The sequence below is a fragment of the Bubalus kerabau genome, chromosome 7, assembly GCF_029407905.1.
Source record: "Bubalus kerabau isolate K-KA32 ecotype Philippines breed swamp buffalo chromosome 7, PCC_UOA_SB_1v2, whole genome shotgun sequence".
Classification (NCBI taxonomy): domain Eukaryota; kingdom Metazoa; phylum Chordata; class Mammalia; order Artiodactyla; family Bovidae; genus Bubalus; species Bubalus kerabau.
This window is the reverse complement of record NC_073630.1, coordinates 27,475,500-27,499,676: the sequence shown is the minus strand read 5'-3', so window position 1 is coordinate 27,499,676 and position 24,177 is coordinate 27,475,500. Positions and strand designations below refer to the sequence as shown.

Below are 24,177 nucleotides of genomic sequence, written 5' to 3'. Positions count from 1 at the left end.
TGCTAAAATAATAAATATTAGAAAAGTGAGTGCAGTAAATATTAATAGGAAAAAAATACCATATTCTTATTAAGTAATTACCAACAATTACTCTGGCCTACATACACTTCACATGCTAAACAAAATCCCATTATTAATGCCTCTCATTACAGTAATGGATCTTAAAGATGAGAAGTAAATAGGGAGAACATGAGTTGGAAAAAGAAATGTATTTACTGTATCATTCTCCAAGAGAAGCCACTGGCCCATGGGTCCCAGGAAATAAAAGATTTTGAAATGATCCTACTTTTCTGTGTTCTTTTACCAATTTCCTGCTTTAAAATATACATATTTCATTTATAATCCTATAAAATTAATCATAAATATTCAAGGAAAACAAAAAATAAAAAAAGATTGATAGTAACATCAAACAAAAACCAAAACATCATAAACATTCTTTTGTGGGGATGAGATTGGTAGGGTCTTTAAAATATGAAACCAACCAAGTTTGGACTGAAACCTTCTCCTATTCCCAGCAATATTCCTGTCTAAATATGGACATTCTTCATTGTTCCAAGAACCTTCAAACTATATTCAAATTAGAACCATTTGTCCAGAAAACTTAAACTGATCAGTGTTCTCTAAAATTTTTGAAAGGTGCGAGTTGAGTCTTACTCTAAGACTAGCTCAGGTGTAATCAATCAAGTCACCACCATCTTTAGCCAGCTTGTCATTGTTTTCTTTGACTTAGAGCAGTGTTGGCCAAGGTTAAGATCATTTAGATATCATAAATACAGATTCTGGTTGTTACTCTAAGGGTCTTCTTTATTATGAAAAGACATAACACAAGCAAGAGGTTCACAGTTCAATTCAATGCAAACTGGAATTTGTCTAAATTTTGAGAGTACCTTTAAACCAAATTGCCATAAGTCAAGAACTACTTATACTAAATCAGTTTTATGGCGTATAGCGACATAATTTTACTGAGTATAGAGACATATAATTTACATAGTTATAATGTATACACATACAGACATTAATACATGAGTGTGTATGAAAATAAAATCTATATAATTACATATACATATCTGTGTGTATATACATACACACATACATACATACCAATTAATATTTGATATTAATGTGTGTGTGTTAAGGGCTGAATTATGTTTCCTTTCCTCCATTTTTATGTTAAAATCCAAACTCTCAGTACCTCAGAATGTGACTGTATTTGGAGATAAGACCTTTAAATAGGTAATTATGTTAAAATGAAGTCATTATGATGGGTCCTAATCAACTATGACTGGTATCCTTACAAAAAGAGGAAACCTGACCTGCTGAGGAAAGTCCACATGAAGACACAGGGAGAAGTCGGCCATTAGCAAGCCAAGAAGGGAGGCCTCAGGAGTAACCAATCCCATTGACACCTTGATCTCAAACTTACAGATTTCGAAACAATGAGAAAACTAATTTCTGTTGTTTAAACCACTCAGTGTATGGCACTTTGCTATGGCAGCCCTAGGAAACTAATACAGTGTGTGTGTGTGTGTGTGTGTGTGTATGATTTAAAATATAATTGTTACTATGTCAACTAGAGTCACCCTTACCACATAATATCTCATTTTATAGACTGGAAAATTCACGGTCCTCCCAAAGATTCCTGCAAGGACCGAGGGACTAGAGTCCTAGGTTCAACCTCCTCTCTCCTGATTCAGTTCAGATACCGTTTTACAGTCGCCAACTTTTGTGGTCCTTGTCCTGTGCTAACCTAGGGTGGACCTCAGGTCTTTCCATAAAAATAAAATAAAATCATGTAAAAGGTTAACAATAATTCAAAACAAAACAAAAATAAAAAGGTAATTGTGAACACAGCTGATTTTACAGCCCAGAAATGTAAAAGATTAAAGATGAACATTAGCTGTCTCTGCTCTAACATAGTCCCTTAGCCATTTCCACAGTGGGAAATTCAGCTTCCTTTTATGTTCTAATGTCATAGCTCTTATTTTCTCTTCCTTCTATACCCAGAACATCTTTATTCTCCACATCCCCATCTCCGCCCCGCCCCCATCACTTGCCTCATCTCCAGCAGTTTGACTCCCATTGTCAGCTAATTTGGCTCAAGCTCTCAGGAGCCCCTTTTCTACATCAAGTAGCTAATCAAATTATTTTCTCAAACAAGGACAGTTCCTGTCCTCAGAGAATTAACTCCTGAACCCACTATTAAAGTTATCCCTGCTATATTAAGTTTAACCAAGTTATTAAAAAGAGTGAAGGTAACATTTCAAGTTGTTTCTTTCACCTTGACTCAAAAAAAATGACCATCAATCATTAAAAATCATCAAACACCTACCAATATATTACCCTTTTATATGATCTCTAAATTGACACAGATCTAAAACTTCTGTTAAATCTGTTGCAAATTGTTGTTAAATTCTGCAGTCTTACTGAAACTTTTCACTACGCATATGAATTCTGAACTTTATTTTTTAAACCATCAACTGTTGCACTCAGCAAATGATTTAACTATGATTTCAAAGAGGACACTTTGAAAACTAAAGATCTTCTACACTTGCCATTTTATATAAGGGACATAAGAAAGAAGGCTTAGTTTTGCCTTTGCTCAAAAGATTTTCCACAAAATTAATACGTATTGATATAAATTGCCTAGTTGGAGAATGTCAGGTTACGCTTTGAGGAAGAAAATGAAAATAAATTCTGGTTCAAAATAACTTCTTAGGAGACAGGGTGCTACTGCCACCTGGGGGAGGCTCTTTCTGCTTCATTCAAAAGTTAAATGTGCTTCTCAGATGAATGAGTACAGTTTATGTTTTCTTTGTCATATCCACACAGGAAGATTTTCTGCCCTTATGAAGTCATAAGTCATTCCAGATGTCTCCAAGATTCCTGCATGCAGAAGTACATACTTCACAGACTTTTTGAGAGGTACAGGAGAAGATGAACCAGAATATAACAAAACTAAGGTTTCTACAACTTATACACTAACTATGTTGGTAAATGTGGCTTATATACTAAAAAGTGTAAAAATCAAATTTAAGCTTTTAATAATAAAATAAAAACCCAATTTTAAAGCAAAGTTTACATGGCTTTAAGTTGCAGCTAATTGTACTTTTCTGAAATATGCTATCATTAATTGATATGGAAACTGTATATGTTGATATAATCATGCTAGTGATCATATCAAAATAATAAATTTCAATTGCATGGAAATAGCAAGAGAGTTTTTTTAGAGAATTTTTAAATTTATGAACTAAATACTGTTATGAAGTCAATACTATTGTATGTATATTACATATCTGTTGAAAAATTTTCATGAATTAGTGATATGTCAATTACAAAGGACAAAATTGTGACCTTTGCTTTTAAATGTCTAGTTTCTATTTAACACTTGCCAATATTGCATTTCATTAGGCTATATGATAAATTGTTACCTATTAACAATTATCTTAAACAAATAAGTTAATCCTGGAAATAGAAATTTCAGGAAGTACCTACTGAAATTACATATCTCTCAAGTGACAAAAAAAAGTCAATGCTGATTAGAGGAGGACAGCTAATCATTTATAGAAAGTATTCTGGTAATAGATTAACTAAATAAAGTACATACAGTATCAGTCTCAGAGTGGTACAATGACACTGTCAGAAGGTTGAAGTTCATACCGAACAACCATAGCAGCTTGAGGGAAGTCTCTGGAACAAGCATTTTTAAGATTGGAAAAGGTACGTGACATAGATAAAACTGGTTGGGATTCCATAATTAATTAATTCTTTTTTTAAAAAATCACACATCTAATTCTGGAGTAAAAAGAAATCTGAGTGACTACGGTGCAGCTGCCACAGCTGAATGAGCTGGGTGAGGTGGGATGGGGTCATCTGCAGGGACTCCTGAGGTGAGTGTCTTTAGTACGAGGGTGTAAGTTTCCTTCAACATGTTCATATTAAGGTCTGGAGAGAGTAAGGTGCGAGGCATTAGAGGAAAGCAAAGAGAGGCACATAGAACTTTATAGTCGAAATACAAGTTATAAGCAAAAATAGTAAATATGCAATTTTCAATGTCTTTATTTCTGAATCAACAGATTGAGTACATCTGGTGATTGGCCAGTAGCTTTGCCTTATCGATATAATGAAAATGACGGATGACCTTAAAATACACAAAAATAACTACATTTTAGGGGTGTTGTAATGAAATAGATTCTCCCAAGGTTCTCCTCCTTCCTAATTGAACTGTACAATGTGCTGGTCTTTCCTTTCTTTGTTGAAGAGCCAATACTGAGCTATGGTGAACCACGGAAATGATTAATTATTTCATAACAGAAATTAAAGTAATCATTTTCATCAGAATGTTGCCCAGTTGTTAAAAAATTAGTAAACAGAAACAGAAGTCCTCCTTTAATATTATTCATGTTTCATAGGAGAGAAGCATTCAGGAAGTCAGGAAAGATGATTTTTTGCAGATGCCACTTGTATATTCGAGGGGTGGGGAGGCAGGAAGTGGGGAGAGGCAGAACACTGTTTAAAACGCAAGAAGGGCCGTTTCTTCCACTGTACTGTTTCCACTTCTCCACCAAGAGTGAATCATTTTCAAATATTGCTGCTATCTTTGTTCCTGAACTGAGGGATCTCAGCACCCATCATTAAACCAACTCACCTATCACATTGATAAGTTAACACGGTTCCCCTAAACATGGCTTACACCATCTTCATGTAATTCTTTTCCTCATTTTCCTACAATTATTGCTTCCTCCCCCTTGCATTATCTGTATTTGATTTCTCTCTCCTCTCTGAGTGTAAACTACTAATATTATTTCCACTTTCCCTCTGTCACTGGGGGGTCTCTGCTTCAGTGGTGTGCTCCTCCATGCTTTAGACACAAAGGAGGGGAGAGCAAATCCGAGGCAATACTTGCCTGACTGCTTACGCTGAGCTTTTGTTTACCCAGAGCCATGATGAACTCCAACAAGATGACCATCAACTTGGCCCTCTTTGGCATGACTCAAAGTGGAAAAAGTTCTGCTGGGAACATTATTCTGGGAAGCACTGACTTCCACAGCAGCTTTGCTCCATGCTCTGTGACCAGAGATTGTAGTCTGGGCCGCAGCTGTCAATTCCGCAGCTTCATGCGTCGAGGAGGGCAAGAGGTGACTCTGCAGGTCCAGGTGTTGGACACGCCAGGTTACCCGCACAGCAGGCTGAGCAAGAAGCATGTGAGACAGGAGGTCAGGGAGGCCCTGGCACATCACTTTGGGCAGGAGGGTCTGCACCTTGCACTGCTGGTCCAGAGAGCAGACGTGCCTCTCTGTGGACAGGAAGAACCTTCCCCAGTCCAAATGATCCAGGTAAAGAGCAGTCACACCAGTGACATTATTCCCATTTTGGATGGCATCACCTTAACAGGAATGAACTATGAAAAACTGGTTAAAAGAGGTATTTTAAACAAGTAGTTTAAAACAAGCGCTGGTCACATAGGAAAAAATTGGTAAAAATTACTTGATTCTCCCACCAAGAGTCATTTTTACAAATTCCTTTCGAGGAATTCCGTCAGTCATTTTATAACTGGGAAATGACTTCTCATTTTATAAAATAAAACAAAGCAAAAATGAGATACTGACCTTAGGTTAACTAAATCTCAAACTCCTAAGAACTGAGAATTTGATTGTCTATGTGGTCTCAGACTATCTGCCTCAGAATCAACTGAGCTGTTTGTTAAAAATGCAGATTCATCCAAGCCTTACTGAAACAGAATCTCAAGAGTAGAGCTTGCCTATCTGTATTTGCATAAACTTTCCATATATTTCTCTAAAACAGTCAAGTTTAGAACCACTGAACTAAAATACCAACTTGCATCCTTTCAACAAGGGACAACCTCTTACAGTTCGCCATAAATGGCAGGGGGTGGGGGCGGTGGTGGTCACTCTGATTCAGTCATTGAACACTGTATTGAGTACTAGCAGAGTTTAATGATCGGTGAGTGATAATATGAGCCCTGCCCTCAAAACACTCACAGTCTAGAAGAGACAAATAGATAAACACGTATATGACAACACATTAAGTGCCACAACAGTGCAATCTAGAACTCCTCAGTGGAGGAAGCATCACTGAGACCTACACCATGGCAAACATTCAGGGGAGATTTATACTTTATTTATAGGAAAGAAATCAGGAATTGTAGAAGCTTTGTTTGCCTCATCTGTAGGGTGAACAACTGCTCCATGCCAGCCATGAGATCACAGGGACCTCAGAGTGAATAAAAATAACATGCCACCTTTCCCTAATGGTTCAACTGTTTGTTCATTTATTTACTTTCTTGATTCTCCAGTCTGCTGCTGCTACTGCTGCTAAGTCGCTTCAGTCGTGTCCGACTCTGTGCGACCCCATAGACGGCAGCCCACCAGGCCCTGTCGTCCCTGGGATTCTCCAGGCAAGAACACTGGAGTGGGTTGCCATTTCCTTCTCCAATGCATGAAAGTGAAAAGTGAAAGTGAAGTCGCTCAGTCGTGTCCAACTCTAGTGACCCCATGGACTGCAGCCAGGCTCCTCTGTCCATGGGATCTTCCAGGCAAAAGTACTGGAGTGGGGTGCCATTGCCTTCTCCAGTCTAGGACCACCCAACTTTAACTGCTAAACTTGACTAGATTTACTCAGTAGCCTCATTAATTGACCTAACTCAGAGATCTCATCTCTACTAGAAGTTCCAAAGTAAACTACATGGAGAATAGAGAGTAGACATTTTCAAGCAAAATGAATTTGAATGAATGCTACTCTATTTCTGGTCCAATCTCTGATTATGTTGATGTAGAATTTGTTACACTTAGAAAGATAGTATACTTTGCTTTAAAGAAAGATAATTTCCTTTAACTAGTAAAGACACAAGATTGTTCTAAATGACAGACACACGTTTTCTTTTTCAGTAACTATAGCTGTTCCTAAAACAACAACAACAAAAGCATATGTGTAATCACAAAAAACTAGTGGAAAAAATTAGGGTGACAAGAGTATAAAAAATAATCCTCATCATCCAACTCCTGAAAAATCAAGAACATTCTGTACAAAAGCAAAGATGATTGCAATTAAGAAACAATGTGAAATATAAGAAAGCCCATGAACCTCCTCTAACCTATTAAAGCCAGCATTTCAAACAATATTTCTGGTAGAAATCAAAAGGGGGGCCCTGGAGCTATACTGTCAGTATAATTTTTAAGCAGCTTAAAAAATTCATTTAAAGCTGCTATTAAATAGACATTTAACTTAAGCTATAGATGGATGTAATCCAGTAAACTCTGTATTTCTCAAAAACTAACCTCTCTCCATATGTCTCCAGATTTTTCTTTCTGCTGATCCAAAAAGGACATTTTAAGAGACATACATTTTGAAAATAGATTTTTCCAGTTTTAGGATACAGAACTATATTGTAATCCCCTAATTTTTTTTTTTATACAAGTGAATTCATTTCATACATGTCTCTGATCCTTTTAAAAGGTATTTGGCATACATACAGCCTTCACTTCTTATGGCTGCCTTCCTTAAGTCAGTGTCCAATTCAGGAGTTGAAGGCAGAGAGAAGATGCGCGAGGGAAAGACTCAGATCCAGAAGAGAGATTTAGTAATCCTCAGCAGGGTCATGACCCCTGGAGGCACGGCAGTCCTATTCTGGGCTTCCACCTTGATCTCTGGGTGAAGACTGCCTAAGCACAGGCTGGCTGTTTATGACCTTCTTCCTGAAGGTGCCTCAGATACTAGTGGCAGCCATCTGGATGTGCTCACAGACCGGGAGCAGCTGCAGGATGTCTGAATATTCAACAGGACCCACAGCTGTTAGGAAGGAGCAAGGAGTGGTTAAGAGCCTCTGCTTCCAGACACACCCTGGATTTCTTTTTCTTCCTGGCTCACGCAAAATGAGGAACAGAACATCTGTCTTCACCTTTGCCTTTCCCCCTTTCTGGGGGCACTGATGCCCTCCATGGAAGGAGTCTTCAAGGCCAGTGCCAGAGAAGCGACCTCTTCTTTTCCTGCACCTCCCTGTTATCTCTTTAAATATCTCTCAATTTGTGCTCTAATATTTTATAGAGGGGTTATAAGCTGCCAGTTGTGACAACTGAAATGGTTCTTCAAATGATCCTTTTCTCTTTATGTCAGGCCTTCCTTACTCTACAGCAAAACAGTAGAGATGTTAGTGAGTTGTCTCCCCAAAATGGGGAAAAAAGGGAATGATTCATCTGAATCTTATACTTTGAATTAAAAAAAAAATCCCTAAATTATAGATCAGAGCATATATAACGGGCTCCTCTGGTGGCTCAGATGGTAAAGAATCCGCCTGCAATGCGGGAGACCTGGGTCTAATCCCTGGGTTGGGAAGATGCCCTGGAGGAGGGCATGGCAACCCACTCCAGTATTCTCGCCTGGGGAATCCCCATGGACAGAGAAGCCTGGCGGTCCACGGTCCATGGGGTCGCAAAGAGCTGGACACGACTGAGTGACCGAGCACACAGCATAAATAATAGTCTCCTTAAGGAAAGTGCTAGCATGCAAACTGCACTAGGAATTGAATTCAGGAATTGATTACATTCTTTCCACGATCATGGTATCATGTTTGTATTATTACTGTATACAATCAGGTTTCAAGCAAGTATTTTGATTTCGAATGAACAACTTGACTGCTGATGTTATAGATGGGTGTACACAGACAGGGTTCAGAAAGACCAATGCAAGACCTGCATATACTGAACAGAGATCATGGGCTTAGCTGTTCCACAGAATTCAGTTGAAATATGTCTATTACAGTTCTAGGTACATGACTATAGATGTTACTTAACAAAACTTTCTTGGCTTCAGTTCTTCATTTATAAAATGTGGATAATTTACCTATGTTAGAGAGTTCTGAAGGCTGTATTTAATAAATGTAATGTGCTTGGCATCATGCCTGAATTACAGCAGGTTCATAGTAGGTTTGCAGAAAATTGCCACTACTATTGTTCCGTCATCATCACTATCTAGACTGTGATGAGTAACTTATTCAAATGAACTACTAGATATAAGCAACACATTACAGAGGTTAAGAGCCTGGGTCCTGCAGTAAATTATCCCTGTGTTCAATTTCCTACTTAGTTACTTGCTTTGTTACCTTGGGCAAATAACTTCTCTAAACTTCAATCTTTCCAGTGATAAACTGGAAAAGATAATAGTTTTCTGGGTTACTTTTGGAATGAATGTCATATTAACATAATGGTAAATTAATTCAAACACTCCCACACGTCAAGTGCACAATAAACGTTACCTATGATCACTATAATATTTTTGCTAGTTTTGTACTCTAAAATTGGGACATATTATCTGTAGCCTTCTTTGAAATATTTTGACAGGTTTCATAAAAAGAGTGAAATCAAACTTACACAGCCCTGATATATAAGAACTTCCTTATTAATTTAGGGGGGAAAATGTAGGAAAAAAAGTTCACTGGGTTAGTAATGTTAAACTGAGAAGACTCAATTTAGTGGGAAGGCCAGGGGTCTGGCAGTCAGGGAACCTCTGTTACGGGCCCAAGTCTGCCAATAATCGGCAATGTGGTTTTGGCCAAGCCATTTAATATCACAAGGAAGGCCTTAATATCCTCATCTGTAAAATAAGGCAATTTTGACAGATGATCTCTAAGGTTGACTCTTCTCTAAATCTGATCTAACAAGGCTTATCATTCAGCTTTGGCTCTCTAAGAAGAAAATGTGGTGCTCTAAGTGGGAAGAGAATAAGGGAATAACATAAAGAATGGTCCTTATTGTCCTCCTGATCCATGATAATTTTTTTTTCTCAGTTGATGTAATAGTTGGCTTTTTTAAAAGTTTCCCCCTAAAAAGACCAGATGCTATGATTTCATCAACCACAAACAAATGGGGCAGGGCTGGTGAGGTCCTGGGAAAATGAACACAATTCCTGGAAAACAAAGTTTATATCCTAACTAGTTGTCCCAAAAGGACTAGATGAACTCATACCCATTAGCACTTTGAAATCAAACAATTTATGATTGATTATAAATTTTCCATCTAGCTTAGTATTATATTTAAATTGTTAACACCAGATAACTTACATTAACTTATCTTTCTTTTGGATTTTTATGTGAGCTATCAATCAACCGTGATTATTCTCTGGGTCTGTAGAGAACATGTTTGGCCACTAACATGATGACTATACACCAAGCGACACTACTTTCAAATATTCAACTATTTTCTGGCCAAAAATCAATTTAAAGAATATAAGCTAAATCAACCATTCTCTTCTATTTTTGGCGGTAATTCAAAAGTGCAATTTCTCTCACAGTTTAGGACATGAGCATCTTTTCATAAATAATTACCAACATGTAAAAACTTTCCAGTGGCTGAACACATGGACTCATAAGTGGTGTCAAGCTTACAAATCTATTATCCTTAGGTGCTTTAACTCATTTTTCCTGAATGATATTATGGTTTAAAGTACAGCAAACGTCTGGTGGAAAGAAAGGCAGGGAGGGCATGTTCATGTTACAATATAGAAAGCCAGGAACTAAAAACACACTGTGAAGGTTACACCATTTAATGCAATAAGTACTAACCGAGCAAGAGGACAGTTCTATGTTATAATATATAACTCAGGAGAGAACCACTCGAGCCAGTTTATTTAACATAAATTTGTATTATGGCGATGTTGTATAAATATTTAATAACAAATATAGCCCATGCATCAACCAATACCCAGAGAATAGTTCTGGCAGTAGCACTCAAGGGAGCTTAAGGGCAGTAGCTATTTATTAACTTATATTAAACATTTCAATATGAGCACATCAAAAATGCACTGGGGAATGTAAGGTCTGGCGCTAAATTTGAGAAACTTCTAGAGGCAAGAATGATGGAAGATCAATAGTTGTACTTGTTAAAAATAAAATCCCAATACTATACAATTCCCAGTAATGCTCAATCACTTTCTTTACTTGGTATGTCTTTATCGTCTGAGAAATTCCTTGCTAATTTCTATGCTCAAGGCATCATCACATGCCAGATACATTTTCTGATCCCTCCCTTTACCCCCACGTTACCTCCCCCACCCAAAATTAGACTAAATGTCTGCCTCTGTAGTGCCAATATATTTTCTATCACATTTGCAAGGACAACAAATTAAATGTACTATTTCCCTATGTGTCCCTCTTCCTTAGCCATAAGCTTAGTGAGTAAACAAGAATTTCCATCATATACAAGCAAGAAATGCATGTTTTGTACCATTCCTTGTCTCGGAACAAAGTAGATCCCTCAATAAGTATTTGCAGAAGGAATAAATCCCCCAGAGAGCTTTAAAAAATTTATATCCCCAGGTCCCATCCCTGAAGATTTTGATGCACTTTTAATAAGCACCCTAAGTGATTCAGGTGTAAATGGCCCAGAAATCTTATTCTCAGAACCTAAATCTGTTATATTTAGCATGTCATTGATTTTTCAACCATTCAGGTTAATTTTCTTGGGTTGCAATAAAAATACCACCTACTTCGTGGCTTAAGCAACAGAAATTTATTGCCTGTCAGTTCTGGAGGTTATGTCTGAAATAGATGTCAGCAGGTGAGTTTCTTCTGAGGGCTCAGAGTGAGGGATGTGTCCAAGGATTCTCTCCTTGGCTTATGAACGACTGAATTTATGCTTACCTGGTGTTCTCCCAGTATTCATGTTTTTGTCCAAAGTTCTGTTTTATGAAGACATATTGGATTAGAGTCCCAGCCTAGTGAATTTATCTTAATTAACTGCATCTGCAATAATCCTATTTCCAAATAGTCACTTTGGAGGGACTGGAGTTTAAGTCTTCAACATCAATTTGGAGAAAGGGGTTACAATTCAATCCACAGTATGGTTTATTTATTTTCCAGTTCTCTGACTTCTCTCCCACAAGAGATGTGTTAGAGTACACAGAATATACGGAAAACTCTGAGGTCTGCTAATTTTGCTATGTCACTATTAGCTAAAATGTGATGTTGACATTGCACATATACTTTGATTTACACAAGAGCTATGTTCTTTAAAGGTTGGGGTCAAGGTTGGCAATTTGTGTTTTAAAGGCACATAATTAAAGTCTCTCTCTGCAAAACTTTTTTTGTAAAGTTAGAATCTTCCCGTTAAAATAATTATTCTCTAATGTACTGACCTTGAAATGTCTTAGGATTTTCTTGAAGCAGGGCATTTTCAGAAGAACCAGAAGCATACAATTATTCTATGGTGTAGACAGACTGATATGAGGAAAATTTGGGGACCTATACCTTGAGAGAGTCTTCTGAATACAAAACAGAAAGTGCAGACTACAGGCAAATCTGTGATAATGAACTAGAATAGAAAAGAGAAGTTTCACAGGAAACTACAATTTTGTGTCCCAAAGATTAAACTTCAAAATTGAGGAACCAAAGTTCATAAATAAAACCCCGAATCTTCTATTTAAGATGATGGTGAGGGTCTAAATTCCAAATTAACCCAACATATTTATTGAGTGCACAATGTATTAGAGGCTTTGATTGATATAGGAAGACACAGACTTTCCAAGAAGTCACAGTCAAGTTATAGAGATGAATGTGAAAATAATAACTCTGATAAAAGTTAGACTGTATTAGGAGTTATAACTGGTAACTGTGGTCTTGAGATGCTTCTAATTTTTAGATATATTGTTCCACAGTTCTTATATTTTCATATTAGATTTACATATCCCAATTCTTCTTTCCTTCCTCACTTCCTTCCTTTTTGTTTCACCCGTTTCTTCATTTTTTTCAGTTGTTCAATATTATGACTCATACTTATTTAAAAGTTTCCCAAACTACCTTTCAATTTTTCAGTATTTTTATAAACTAGAGTTTGTATAAATCTAATACCTCTCTATAGGTTTGTACTCAACCTCTGTATATCAGTTTCTCCATACCATAATTATATCTCCCACAAATCATCACGTTGAACTTCAAAAGAGGTAAAGCTTTAGCATATCTGGCACTAAATATTAGTTGTTCTCCCTTCTTTTAATTTTAGAGGTTCTGGATATGTTATTAAATTATTCCTAAGCATTTTATATTTCTCTTGCTGTTATAGTAGCAGCTTTGGAAATATTTTTGTAATGGGAGTGTTTGGAATGGAGTGAACTTTACTGTTGCATTGTCATGATTTCATATAACTTTGCAAATATTCACAAAAGTTAAATGGTTACTTCTAGATGCCTTTCATACTGTGTTAATGATCTGCCACATGCTATTACTTCTGCTTTACATCAGCTTTTTACTATTCAAATAAGAATTTATTACATAACCAACTTCTATATATTACTAAACAAAGGAATACTAGTATTCAGTATTTTTCACCCACATTAGAGGAAGTCACCCAGTAAATTGGGTTTGATTCTACATATGTGAAGAGGATGTGAATCATAGTAATATTTTGTAGTTGTTCTAAATGACCAACTGTATTTTGATACCATTTGCATTACATGTCATCTAATTCATCAATAGATTGTAACCAGATTATGTAACTACAAATTCTCAGAAAATGCTTTTAGTAATGATAATACAATATTCCTACAGAAAAAGATATGACATTCTCCTGAGCAAGGTCCTCTGACTTAAAAGATTTCAGTGGTTCTAACAGATTCAGGGTGACAGGCAAGTATGTACGACTGCTGAATGTTGTAAAGGTAATTAAATCATGCAGCACGGATAATACACAGTTTTGAAGCTGTATTTACACAAATTACAACAAAATAAAATGGAGAACTTAGCTTTTTTTAAAAGAAAGCCCACCCATCTCTCTGCATTTGCTTACATTATTTGACTCCATCATCACTTCCCATTATATATTTCAGTTTTAGAAACATAATGAGGTACAGGTCTGTTTACTGTCTGTGTTAAACCATAACTCTTCTGCTCATCTTTGAGAAATACAGTCAAAGGCAAATAGCCACTTACCTCCTCTCTTTCAGGAACTTCTGGGCCACGCTTGGATGAATTACACGGCCATTCTTTTCACCCATGCAGAAAAAATAGAAGAGGCTGGGTTCAATGAAGATGAATACTTACGTGAGGCCTCCGAAACACTGCTAAAGCTACTAAATTCTATTCAGCATAGGTATATTTTCCAGTATAAAAAAGGAAACTCACTTAGTGAACAAAGACTAAAAATCTTGGAAAGAATCATAGAATTTGTAAAAGAAAATTGTTACCAAGTTCTTACCTTTAAGTAAGATTTGGGTGAAAGGAAAAGGGCTTTGGGTTTTAGAATGTGGACCATCAGAATTTCTGTATGCTGCCAGTGAGCATGTACATTGATATAACCACTTTGGAAAACTGTTCAGCAATTAAAAATAAGGTTCCTAAGGCAAACCCTATGACACAATAATTATATATGTCCAAAAGAAATGTATATATCTGTGCACTAAAAGACACGTGTGTACAAAAATGTTCATAGCAGTACTACTTATAATAGCTAAAAACTGGAAATTATCCAAATGTCCACTAATGGTAGAATGGATAAACAAATTGTGGTATATTCACACTATGAAATATTATGCAGTAAGGAGAATGAGCAAACTAAACTGCATGTAACAAGATCAATGAATTATCCAAACGTAACGCTGAAAGACAGAGAAGGCAATGGCACCCCACTCCAGTCCTCTTGCCTGGAAAATCCCATGCATAGAGGAGCCTGGTGGGCTGCAGTCCATGGGGTCGCTAAGAGTCAAACACGACTGAGCGACTTCACTTTCACGTTTCACTTTCATGCATTGGAGAAGGAAATGGCAACCCACTCCAGTGTTCTTGCTTAGAGAATCCCAGGGATGGCAGAGCCTGGCGGGCTGCTGTCTATGGGGTCGCACAGAGTCGGACACGACTGAAGCAACTTTAGCAGCAGCAGCAGCAACGTTGAAAGAAAGCAGCCAGACATGAAAGAGTATATACTCAATGATTCGATCTGTATAAATTTCAGAGTCAAAACTAATGTTAAATTAAACTATTTTGATGTGACAATCACAAGGAAGCCAAGTTACCCTTGTGGGGAGGAGGTAGAAGAGTGAGTGAAAGCAAGCACCAGGGTGGCTTCTGAGACTCCAGTAATGTTCAATTCTTGATCCGGAAGCTGGTTTCACAGAGTGTGTCCGCATTGTGAAAATCCAACAACAAGCACTTCTGACTTATGAACTCTATAACTACATATGCTATACTTAAATACAAGTTAGAGATGAATAATTATACAAATTTTCAAAACTTGCTCCACTGCTTACATGATGCTAAAAACTTACACTTGTGAAGGCCTATTCCTCATGTGAGATACCTACTTCATATTTACTATAATCATGAAACAACTTAGCACACAGTAGGTGCTCAATAAATGTTAACTTCCCTTTTCCACTTTCATATGATCCCTGGTTCCTGTTTAGGCTTGGAAATGCAGGTAAAAGCTCATAGCCAAATACTGCAGCACAAATAATGGAAATAACTGTTAACCAAATACAGATAAAGGTTTGACTGAAAAAGAGGCTTCCAGTCTGCCTTGGAAGGTTGGTCAATCTGGATAGGGAGAAAGCTCCAGGATAATCTCAAAGACAGCAGTAAAGATCAAAGGAAATTAATTTGAGTTAATCACAATAGCCAAGTCCATCAACAAGTCAAAATCAGATCACCCCCAAGTTTAACATTTGCATGAGTGTTATCATTTACAAGATTCTTTCCTAATATAGTCTCCAATTTACAGCTTGTTTGTATAAAGTTAATTTGTAAATGGCTTTTTTTAGTGTACATTATACTTTATTTTCCATTAAAAACAAGATTAAAGCTGGTGGTTATCCTCTCAGACTAGTCCTCAAAAATGTACTTAATGTTTAATATTATCTGAACTTCTAACACAAATCTATAAAGTACTTCTAGGGGAAAGAATAAATACAAGTTCCAACTTGAAACAACATCTCTATTTCTCTGCATGATCCCCTTCTATCGTTGTGGGTCCAGGATTGTGAAGTGGGAGCATCAACAATCAGGCTGAGTTTGGAAGTTAAGCAAAAATCGACACTTCCCCAGGGCTTGGTGGCTCACTGACAAAGAAACAGATTTGAGGTCGAGAAGTTGAAACTGCGGTGACTCGTGAAGAACAGAGTGGAACGTTGATGTTCGAAGTCCTTCACACTCTTCATGCATGTGATGTCAGATAACTCTTCATAGAACACAAACACTTGTTAGCCTCAGGAGAGAGATGTGGTGCAGAATCATGAAGGATTCAAGATCTCTGAGGTGGGAGTAGTGCTGTGTCTTCTAGTTTCAAAGAGGAAGACCTCTGCGATGTTCTTCCCTGAATTAGCTTAATTTGTGTGTGTGTGTATATATATATATATATATATATATATATATACACACACACACACACACACACTTTACATAAATCCTTGAATATATTATATATTTGACTTTCCTTTAGTAATCTTATATTTTGCTTTTTTCAGTTAACTTTTACCTCTCCTCCTTTTCATGCAAATCAGCCATTACAGATAGGTTAACAAAAAGCATGGTATACACTGTATTTTCTGCATGGCCAAATAATCACATACATACAGAGTATACACATACACATAAACAAACACAGGGTTTTTTTTAATTTTCATAATATACTATTGCTTTTTTTTTTTTTAACATCACCTCATATAAATTCCTGCAACTCCAAAATGTAGCTTAAACTCAGTTTTTAAAGGCTGCATAGCAGGATGTACATTTCTGGGAGCATATGTAACAGATTTATGTAACTATTCCTCCATTTATATGCATTCCAGTTTTTTGCCATGCAAAGTCATGCTCCAACATGTTCCTGTACATATTCAATAATGATTTCTCTTCTGTAAGTTATATTCCTAAGAGTGAGATTTAGGCTGTAGTATATATACACTTTAATATATCTTTTTAAATATATCTTACGAAGTTTCTATTTATTTTTTATTTTTTTTTTTTTTCGAAGTTTCTATTTATAAATGTTGCAACAAACTTAATTTTCAAAAACAGCATTTGAGAACCCTTTTCCTATATTCAGGTCATCAGTGTTATTATCTTACACATGAGCTTGGTAAACAAAATCATACCTTGCTTATCATTTACCTTAATTTGCCTACTCCAGACTACTATCTAATTAGAGCATTTTTATAAGCAGGTTTGTCATTTACTCTTCTATGAACTGCCTCTTCACATTATTTGTCATTTTCTATTCGATCACTTTGCACAAAGTTTCTTTGCTTGACAAAAACTTTAGTCAGGCTCCTGAACTTTCTAGGCCCATCTGTGCCTAACTTAGTTTTGGTAAGAACCTTGCCAATAAGTCAGTTACCAAAATCTACCCACAATATCTGATCAGGTTCCTTGTCTAATCACCCTGGTCTGTCTTCAGCAAAGATCATGTTGGGTGGGTTTACCCAGACACACTCTGACACTTCCTTGTGTTCAGTATTTCCCTCTTGGTAATTTCCCAGCCTGTTCCTTGGCTATAAATTCCCACCTGCCCATGTTGTATTCAGAGTTGAGCCCAATCTTTTTCCCTCACAGTAAATTCCCATTCCAATAGTCCCTATACCTATCTTGATGATCCTTTCTTATCACCAAGTGTCACTGAATATGTTTTCTTTAACACTTCCTGCTTGGTAAGTAGGAAGAAATCTATACATATTACAGATATTGGCCCAATCTTTCATGTTGTAATTTTTTTCAATTCTGTCATTTGTCCTTCAGTTTTGGTTATGGTAACTTTAGCCAAAGTGAATTTTCTTTAGTCATACATTTCTATGTACATGCTACAAAACGGTTTTAGATTCATTTCCTTGTTGATGGGTTACCAATGGGTATATAGGTATATATCTTCTTTATTTCTAGATCTATTCTATATTAATTCTTTTCCATTATCTATTTGATATATATTACTATCAATACCATAATGATTTAATTCAAATGATTTTTATATCCTTCCTTGATATCTACGAGGGCAAGTTTCCCTTGTTCTTTTCTCAATGTATTTTCCGAGTATTTCCAGTCATTCGTTTATGTATATTATTTTAGATCTCCTTTTACTTAACTTCAAAAAACTTATTTTGAATTGTATTTATGACAAATGACATTTTGTAATATTAAAAATGACATTTTGTAATGATTGCTCCCATGCAAGCATACAAGATGTTTCTCCATCTTATGTTTATTATTTTTTTAATATTACTGAATTTCTTACATTTTTCTTTTCCTTAGTTTTGCCAATTTGATAAAGTTGCTATTCAGTTTTTCCTCTCAATACGAAGTTCTACTCTAATTTATACCCATTAAGAATTATTTGTCTCTGAATTCAGAATCAAGTACTTACTTCTCTACCATTGTTTAGTAACAAAGTAAGAACTGTTTCCCTAAGAACTTTATCCCCAATGCATTATCCCCTCACCTTATTTAAAGACGTTAAGAGCACTTCCCTCCAGTACTCTTGCCTGGAAAATCCCATGGACGGAGGAGCCTGGTAGGCTGCAGTCCATGGGATCGCTGAGTCAGACACGACTGACGTGACTTAGCAGCAGGAGCAGCAGCAGCAGAGCACTTCCATTTCTTCCCTATCCTTTTCTCTTAACCTCATTTTTCCTATGGAAGAAGTCTTAGAAATGTTTTTACTTTCCCCTTCTTGCTAGATTTTGCTCATTATTTAATTCAAGATTTCCCCTTACAGATCACCCCTTATATTTCAAAAGTCCTTTCTTGCCATTTACATAGAGCACTCATTTACATTATCTCTTTTACTCACTTAATATACAAATATTAGATGGTCCATTCCTTACCACTGTTTTCTTTTCTCATCTTCCCTCATCTTTCTAGTTAGTGCATTTTCCTAAAACACCTGCATTCTAGCATAGCATCTCAGAGGCATTAATTCCACATATGGTCTTCCATGAACCACTCAGCAACAGCAATTCTAGCTCTTCATGATAATCAACATAGTGGATGTAGGGAAATGATTGCTTAGTTGGTATTGGGGTTGTTAAAACATAAGAATAGCAAGACAGTGAAGCAAACACCTGGCTGCTGTGCCACCTAAAGCTGACTGGATTGTTCTGGATGAGAGCACATGTGTATCACTGAATAAACTTACCACTGTTTTTGTTGCTAAGTCTAAGTCATGTCCTACTTTTGCTATCCCATAGATTGTAGCCCACCAAGCTCCTCTGTTTATGGGATTTCCAGGCAAGAATACTGGAGTGGGTTTTCATTTCCTTCCCTAGGGGATCTTTCCTACCCAGGGATCAAATCCATATCTCCTGCATTGCCAGGTGGATTCTTTATTGCTGAGCCACTTGAGAAGCTGATAAACTTAACATTAAGGAGATAATTGCAATAAAACAACCATGTGATCAGAATTTGCTCCAGGTAAAATAAATGATGTTTAGAATAAAGTTCATCTTTAGTACGTTGCCACCTTTCCTATTAAAAGTCTATAATTTGTAATCTTTCCTCACATCTCTCCAGGTGGCCGTCTGCATGCTATTCTCACTTGGAAGACGAAATCTCTACTAAACTTTATATGCGGAAGTGCTTTGAACACTTTAGATTACTGGAGGATAATATACTTGACATTTTTGTGCACCTGGGGTTATAACCTCATTGGTACATACCATCCTAGGGAATTAGAAATTCACCTCTAATAACTCACCAGCTCCAACCCTTACTAGGTTTGTTCATCTAGATACCATTAACTCAATTATTAATTTCAGATTTCCTTTTTTAAGTTGTTTATCTACACTCTGCCTTTCTAAAAGATAACCTGCTTAGGTTTTCTCTTCTACTGATTTTCAGGCAGATCACAATTCTTTTACAAAAAGCTAATGCTTTAAGTGGCACTTCAATTTCCCAGATTCTCACTCAAACTTTAAGAAGTTTCCTTTCACAAGCATCTAAAATTTTTATTATCAATTCATATGCTTTAAGAAAAAATGTTATCCTTTTATATGGAAACTGAAGGTTATGGAAAGAATTATTTCTACCAAAATCATTCTTCTGCTAAACTTAGTAAAGGTGACTTTTGGTTTGCATTTTTCATTAATCTTTTTCAAAGAGAAATCAAATTGTGTTGTTGATTTTGGATGACTTCTGTACTGTTCTTTCCAAATTTCCCAGGTGTGAAAAGTTGAGTGGGTTTTAAATTAACAAGTATCAGCCAAGTATCTTAGAGCTGAAAACTTGAGTGTATGCATATATTGAGAGCCTATCTCTACTGGGATGTATGATACTCTAATGAGCACATTTACAGAAACAAATGTAAAACTTTGTCACAGCCTTGATATGAAGGCTCATCATGTCAATGTCACTGTAGAAATGAGCAGAAGTTAATAACTGGTACTTGAACAATTCTACATGCATTATGCCAATAGGAAAGTCAAGAGTAGTAGTCAGCCTTTTCATTTAAAAGGATTATTCTTTTTACCTGCAATTATTGAGCCCATGGCTTGGCTTGTTTCTGCTGCTGTTGCTAAGGACAATAGCCTGCCAGATAGGAAATGATGTTGATGAAGACATAAAATAACACTTACACACATATTTTACTCAAAAATCCAGAGAATTGGGAATAGGGTATGTTAGGAAGGAGGTGGGAGTAAGGAAAGGGAAGAAAAAAAAAAGGGGGGGGGAATACATAGGGTGAAAAAATAAAATATACAATAATATGCTGAAATTCCAGATGGCTCACTTTCAACTAGCAATTATTTCACTGTTTTGAGTCCTTTCTCTAATTTTTTCTTATACTCCTATGAATTATCTCTGCCAAAGCTCACAAAAAGTTAAAATCATAAGAAGTTCAATAAGTAACAATGTATATATAAATTACTAATTCTTTTCCATTTCAAAGAGTTGCTATCTGAAGAAGATCCAGTTTTACATACAGGCATATTAGCCATCAGCAACTATCTTTCATTATTATCGTAAAACTTTGGGTTATCATGCAGAAAGTACTGCAAGTGTGTACTGTTAACAGAAATGTTCCTGGTTTAAACACCTACTTTATCTAACCTACCTATCGCTCTAAACTGAGTGATGTCTTCACAGGCAGACTTCTGGGACAGATGTCATCACAGGACCACACCCTTGGTAGCAGCACGTTCACAGAATCAAGGCATGAAATGGTTCTTTAGAAAGGCAACAGCCGCCAACAGCAGCAGCCTAGTTTTACCAAGTGATTCTTCCTAATCACTTCCTCAGCAAAAAGAAAAAAAATATATGAATAAAACTGACAAGACATGTTGAAAGTACTTAAGTTAGCTATGAAGGATTAAATTTTTTACATATAATTCTCTAATAAAACCCATGACAGCAGACAGATATAGGCTTCCCCCGCGGGCTCAGCGGAAAAAAATCTGCCTGCATTGCAGGAGATCCAGATTCGATCCTTGGGTTGGGATGATCATCTGGAGAAGGAAATGACAACCAACTCAAGTACTCCTGCCTGGGAAATCCCAGACAGGCTACAGTCCATGGGGTCACAAGAGTCGGACACGACTTAGCAACTAAACCACCACCACCACCCCTCTCACTTTCATTAGAAAAGTAAATAGGTCTTCCTTAAGTAAAATTTTGGAAGGCAAGCTTTCTCTACAAAACAGCAATTAGCAATATTACTGTTAGATGAGTTAACATTAATTTGCTTCACTAGTTTATGTTCTGTATCTTGGCGATAGTTTTAGTTTACACACCATTGCACAGCACTTAGAACCAGGACTTGTGTCATAATTAAGTAGTCAAAGTACACAGCTAACACAGTACACTTTGATATTCTTATATATTTAAAGGTAAAACATATAACTTCCCTAGAAAATTCATTGAGTATACTCATGCCCATTTTAACACCCTTGTCATAAGCAACAGTGAGTTGCTCCTCCACCCACCAAGAACCTGAGAGGAAAACTGCTGTTATTTATGTTACACTAACACACAGTAGTTATTAACAGATGTACTGTCTTTCCAGTCTAAGAAAATTGCAAAACAATTTGAAACTTTATCAGTTACATTAAACCAGTGAAAAGGCATCAATGAACAGGGCTGACCAGTAGCAAAACACCTAAAACAGGGATTTCAGTGGGAATGCAGGGAGAGAAGAGAAAGTTTCCATAAAGAATATCTCTAGTAAGGGGGAGATACTACATCTGGTATAGAGGAACAATCAGGTCTGTTGAAAGACAAGGTCTGTCCATTTCATATATACAAAGTAATCTTCTGAACAAGAATTCAATCTCTCAGGAACTCTGATACCATGAAACAGGATAGAAGAGAGGGAACACTAGTTTCTGTGTAACGTAATATATATCCTCACAACTCAGTGAGGTAAGTACTATTATTACACCCATTTTACAGATGAGGAAAGTACGGGCTACAGAGGCTAAACAGTTGTTCAAGATCACACAGGCATTTAAGTTGTATAGTTGGAATCAAAACTAGGTAATCTGGTTTCAAAACCAATATTACTAAGATCTACAGAATTGTCAGCATCTCTAAGAGTCATAAATACAAGTCTAACTTGCTAATGTGCTTATTAAACTTCAGTGAGTTACTCTGAATATTTTGTAAATAGTATAAATGATAATTTACATGTTTTTTTAGAAAGCAACAACAAATTATGTTTGGTGGACACAGTGCTCTTGTATCCGCAGAGCACTTAGAGCTCTTCATAGAAGCAAGGTAGAAAAAATTTTCAATTTTATATTAACATGTCCTGAAAATGACTTATACGAATAATACATATGGAATTTCTACATATACAAAAAGTTAGTCCTGTCAATATTCACTATAAGATATACGGGGTCAACACTGCATGAGAAATTATCTTGGGGGGAAGTCAGCTTTTGTTTTCCTGGTTTAGTTTGCAATATATAAATATATAAATAGATGCCAAGAGGCACTAGCTGTTTAGTCTGTGACCTAATACCATTTCCTACTGTTGAAATTCTTAAAGGGCTGAATACCAGTCAGAGACCACAAGGGTTATTTTTTATTGATTCTCTAAGAGCTCTCATTCCAGCAACATAAGTAAAACAGAATTAAGTTTTCTATAAAAATAACAACTGAATGGGGTTAACTGGATAACTTGATTGAATAATGCTTTCATGTAACTTAAAAAATTGAGAATAAATATTTCAACTACCTGAATAGTTGAAATATTCTTTAAATTGTATTAGAATTATTTATAGAAATGTAATATAATTGGGAAAAATCAGAAAATATTCATGAAGTCTTTTTCCCAAAAGAATTTATCTTGAGTACAAAATAACTTTGGAAATTCATTTGTGTTTAGTTATCAACAAGTGTTAATGATTCTGTTAATATTCAGTTTTTCATGAAAAAGATAAAAATTTCTATGATGGTAACACGTCTTAGCTTACCAGAACTCCATGGACGTAAATGAATGATACTTTTTATAACTCAGCATGCAGGACTCTTTTAAACATTTTTGCTTTGTCTTTCCTTCTTATTGTAAGCTACAAACAGCAACAGTGCTAAAATACTGTGTGTGATTTTTCTTTTAAAGTAGATATTCCTACCTCCATAGATGCATCTCTTTTTTGGTAACTCAGTCATCATCTCAAGGTGGGTACCTGAAGTTCATAGTGCCTAAGTTAATTTTCCTTGTTCCTACAAAATCTGAAAGATGAGTGAAAATAGGCACTTGACATCTTAAACTTACACATGTTAAATTTTTGGCTACAATTTATTTTAATATATATTCTTGAAATATATTTCTTTTAATGTGTTAAGCATATATTTAGTATGATGGTACATGAAAAAATAAAATATATCAATCTTAAATGTTCTTCTAAAGATAAAAGCTATAAATCATCTTGTATTAGGTATCTAAAGAATCTTTGAAGTCACCTAGCATAAAAACTGGACTATTGTGTTTATGGTCAATTTAATGGAATCTACATTAGCAACACTTTACAATGTGTTTATTCTTTAGAGTTAGTCAAGATTTATTACTATTATTATTTATTATTTTGTTAGATGCAAAAAATAAGTTCACTACACAGTTGGAAGTATACAAATCTGGGTTACTCTGGCAAGCAATAACAACAATGTTCAAATGCCATGTCTCCTAGCTTTTATGCTGTTTGGCTCTTTAGAATCAACAGATGGTCATCTTCAATACCATTACAATATGACTAGTTAATAAG

At 36.0% G+C, this 24,177-nt stretch overlaps 1 protein-coding gene across 1 annotated transcript; it reads left to right on the top strand.

Moving 5' to 3' along the window:
• The first annotated feature begins 4,886 nt into the window (after window positions 1-4,886).
• GIMD1 (GIMAP family P-loop NTPase domain containing 1) lies at window positions 4,887-14,208 on the top strand. Its single transcript, XM_055587906.1, has 2 exons — window positions 4,887-5,333; window positions 13,948-14,208. Exons 1-2 carry the CDS (start codon window positions 4,941-4,943, stop codon window positions 14,206-14,208), a joined length of 654 nt encoding a protein of 217 aa, XP_055443881.1. The 5' UTR covers window positions 4,887-4,940.
• Window positions 14,209-24,177: the final 9,969 nt, after the last annotated feature.

Excerpts from the sequence above, each read along its gene's own strand:
- GIMD1 (XM_055587906.1), top strand. The coding sequence starts at position 4,941 with ATGATGAACTCCAACAAGATGACCATCAACTTGGCCCTCTTTGGCATG. Across the intron at positions 5,334-13,947 it reads CCCCAGTCCAAATGATCCAG|GAACTTCTGGGCCACGCTTG; the intron begins GTAAAGAGCAGT and ends CCTCTCTTTCAG.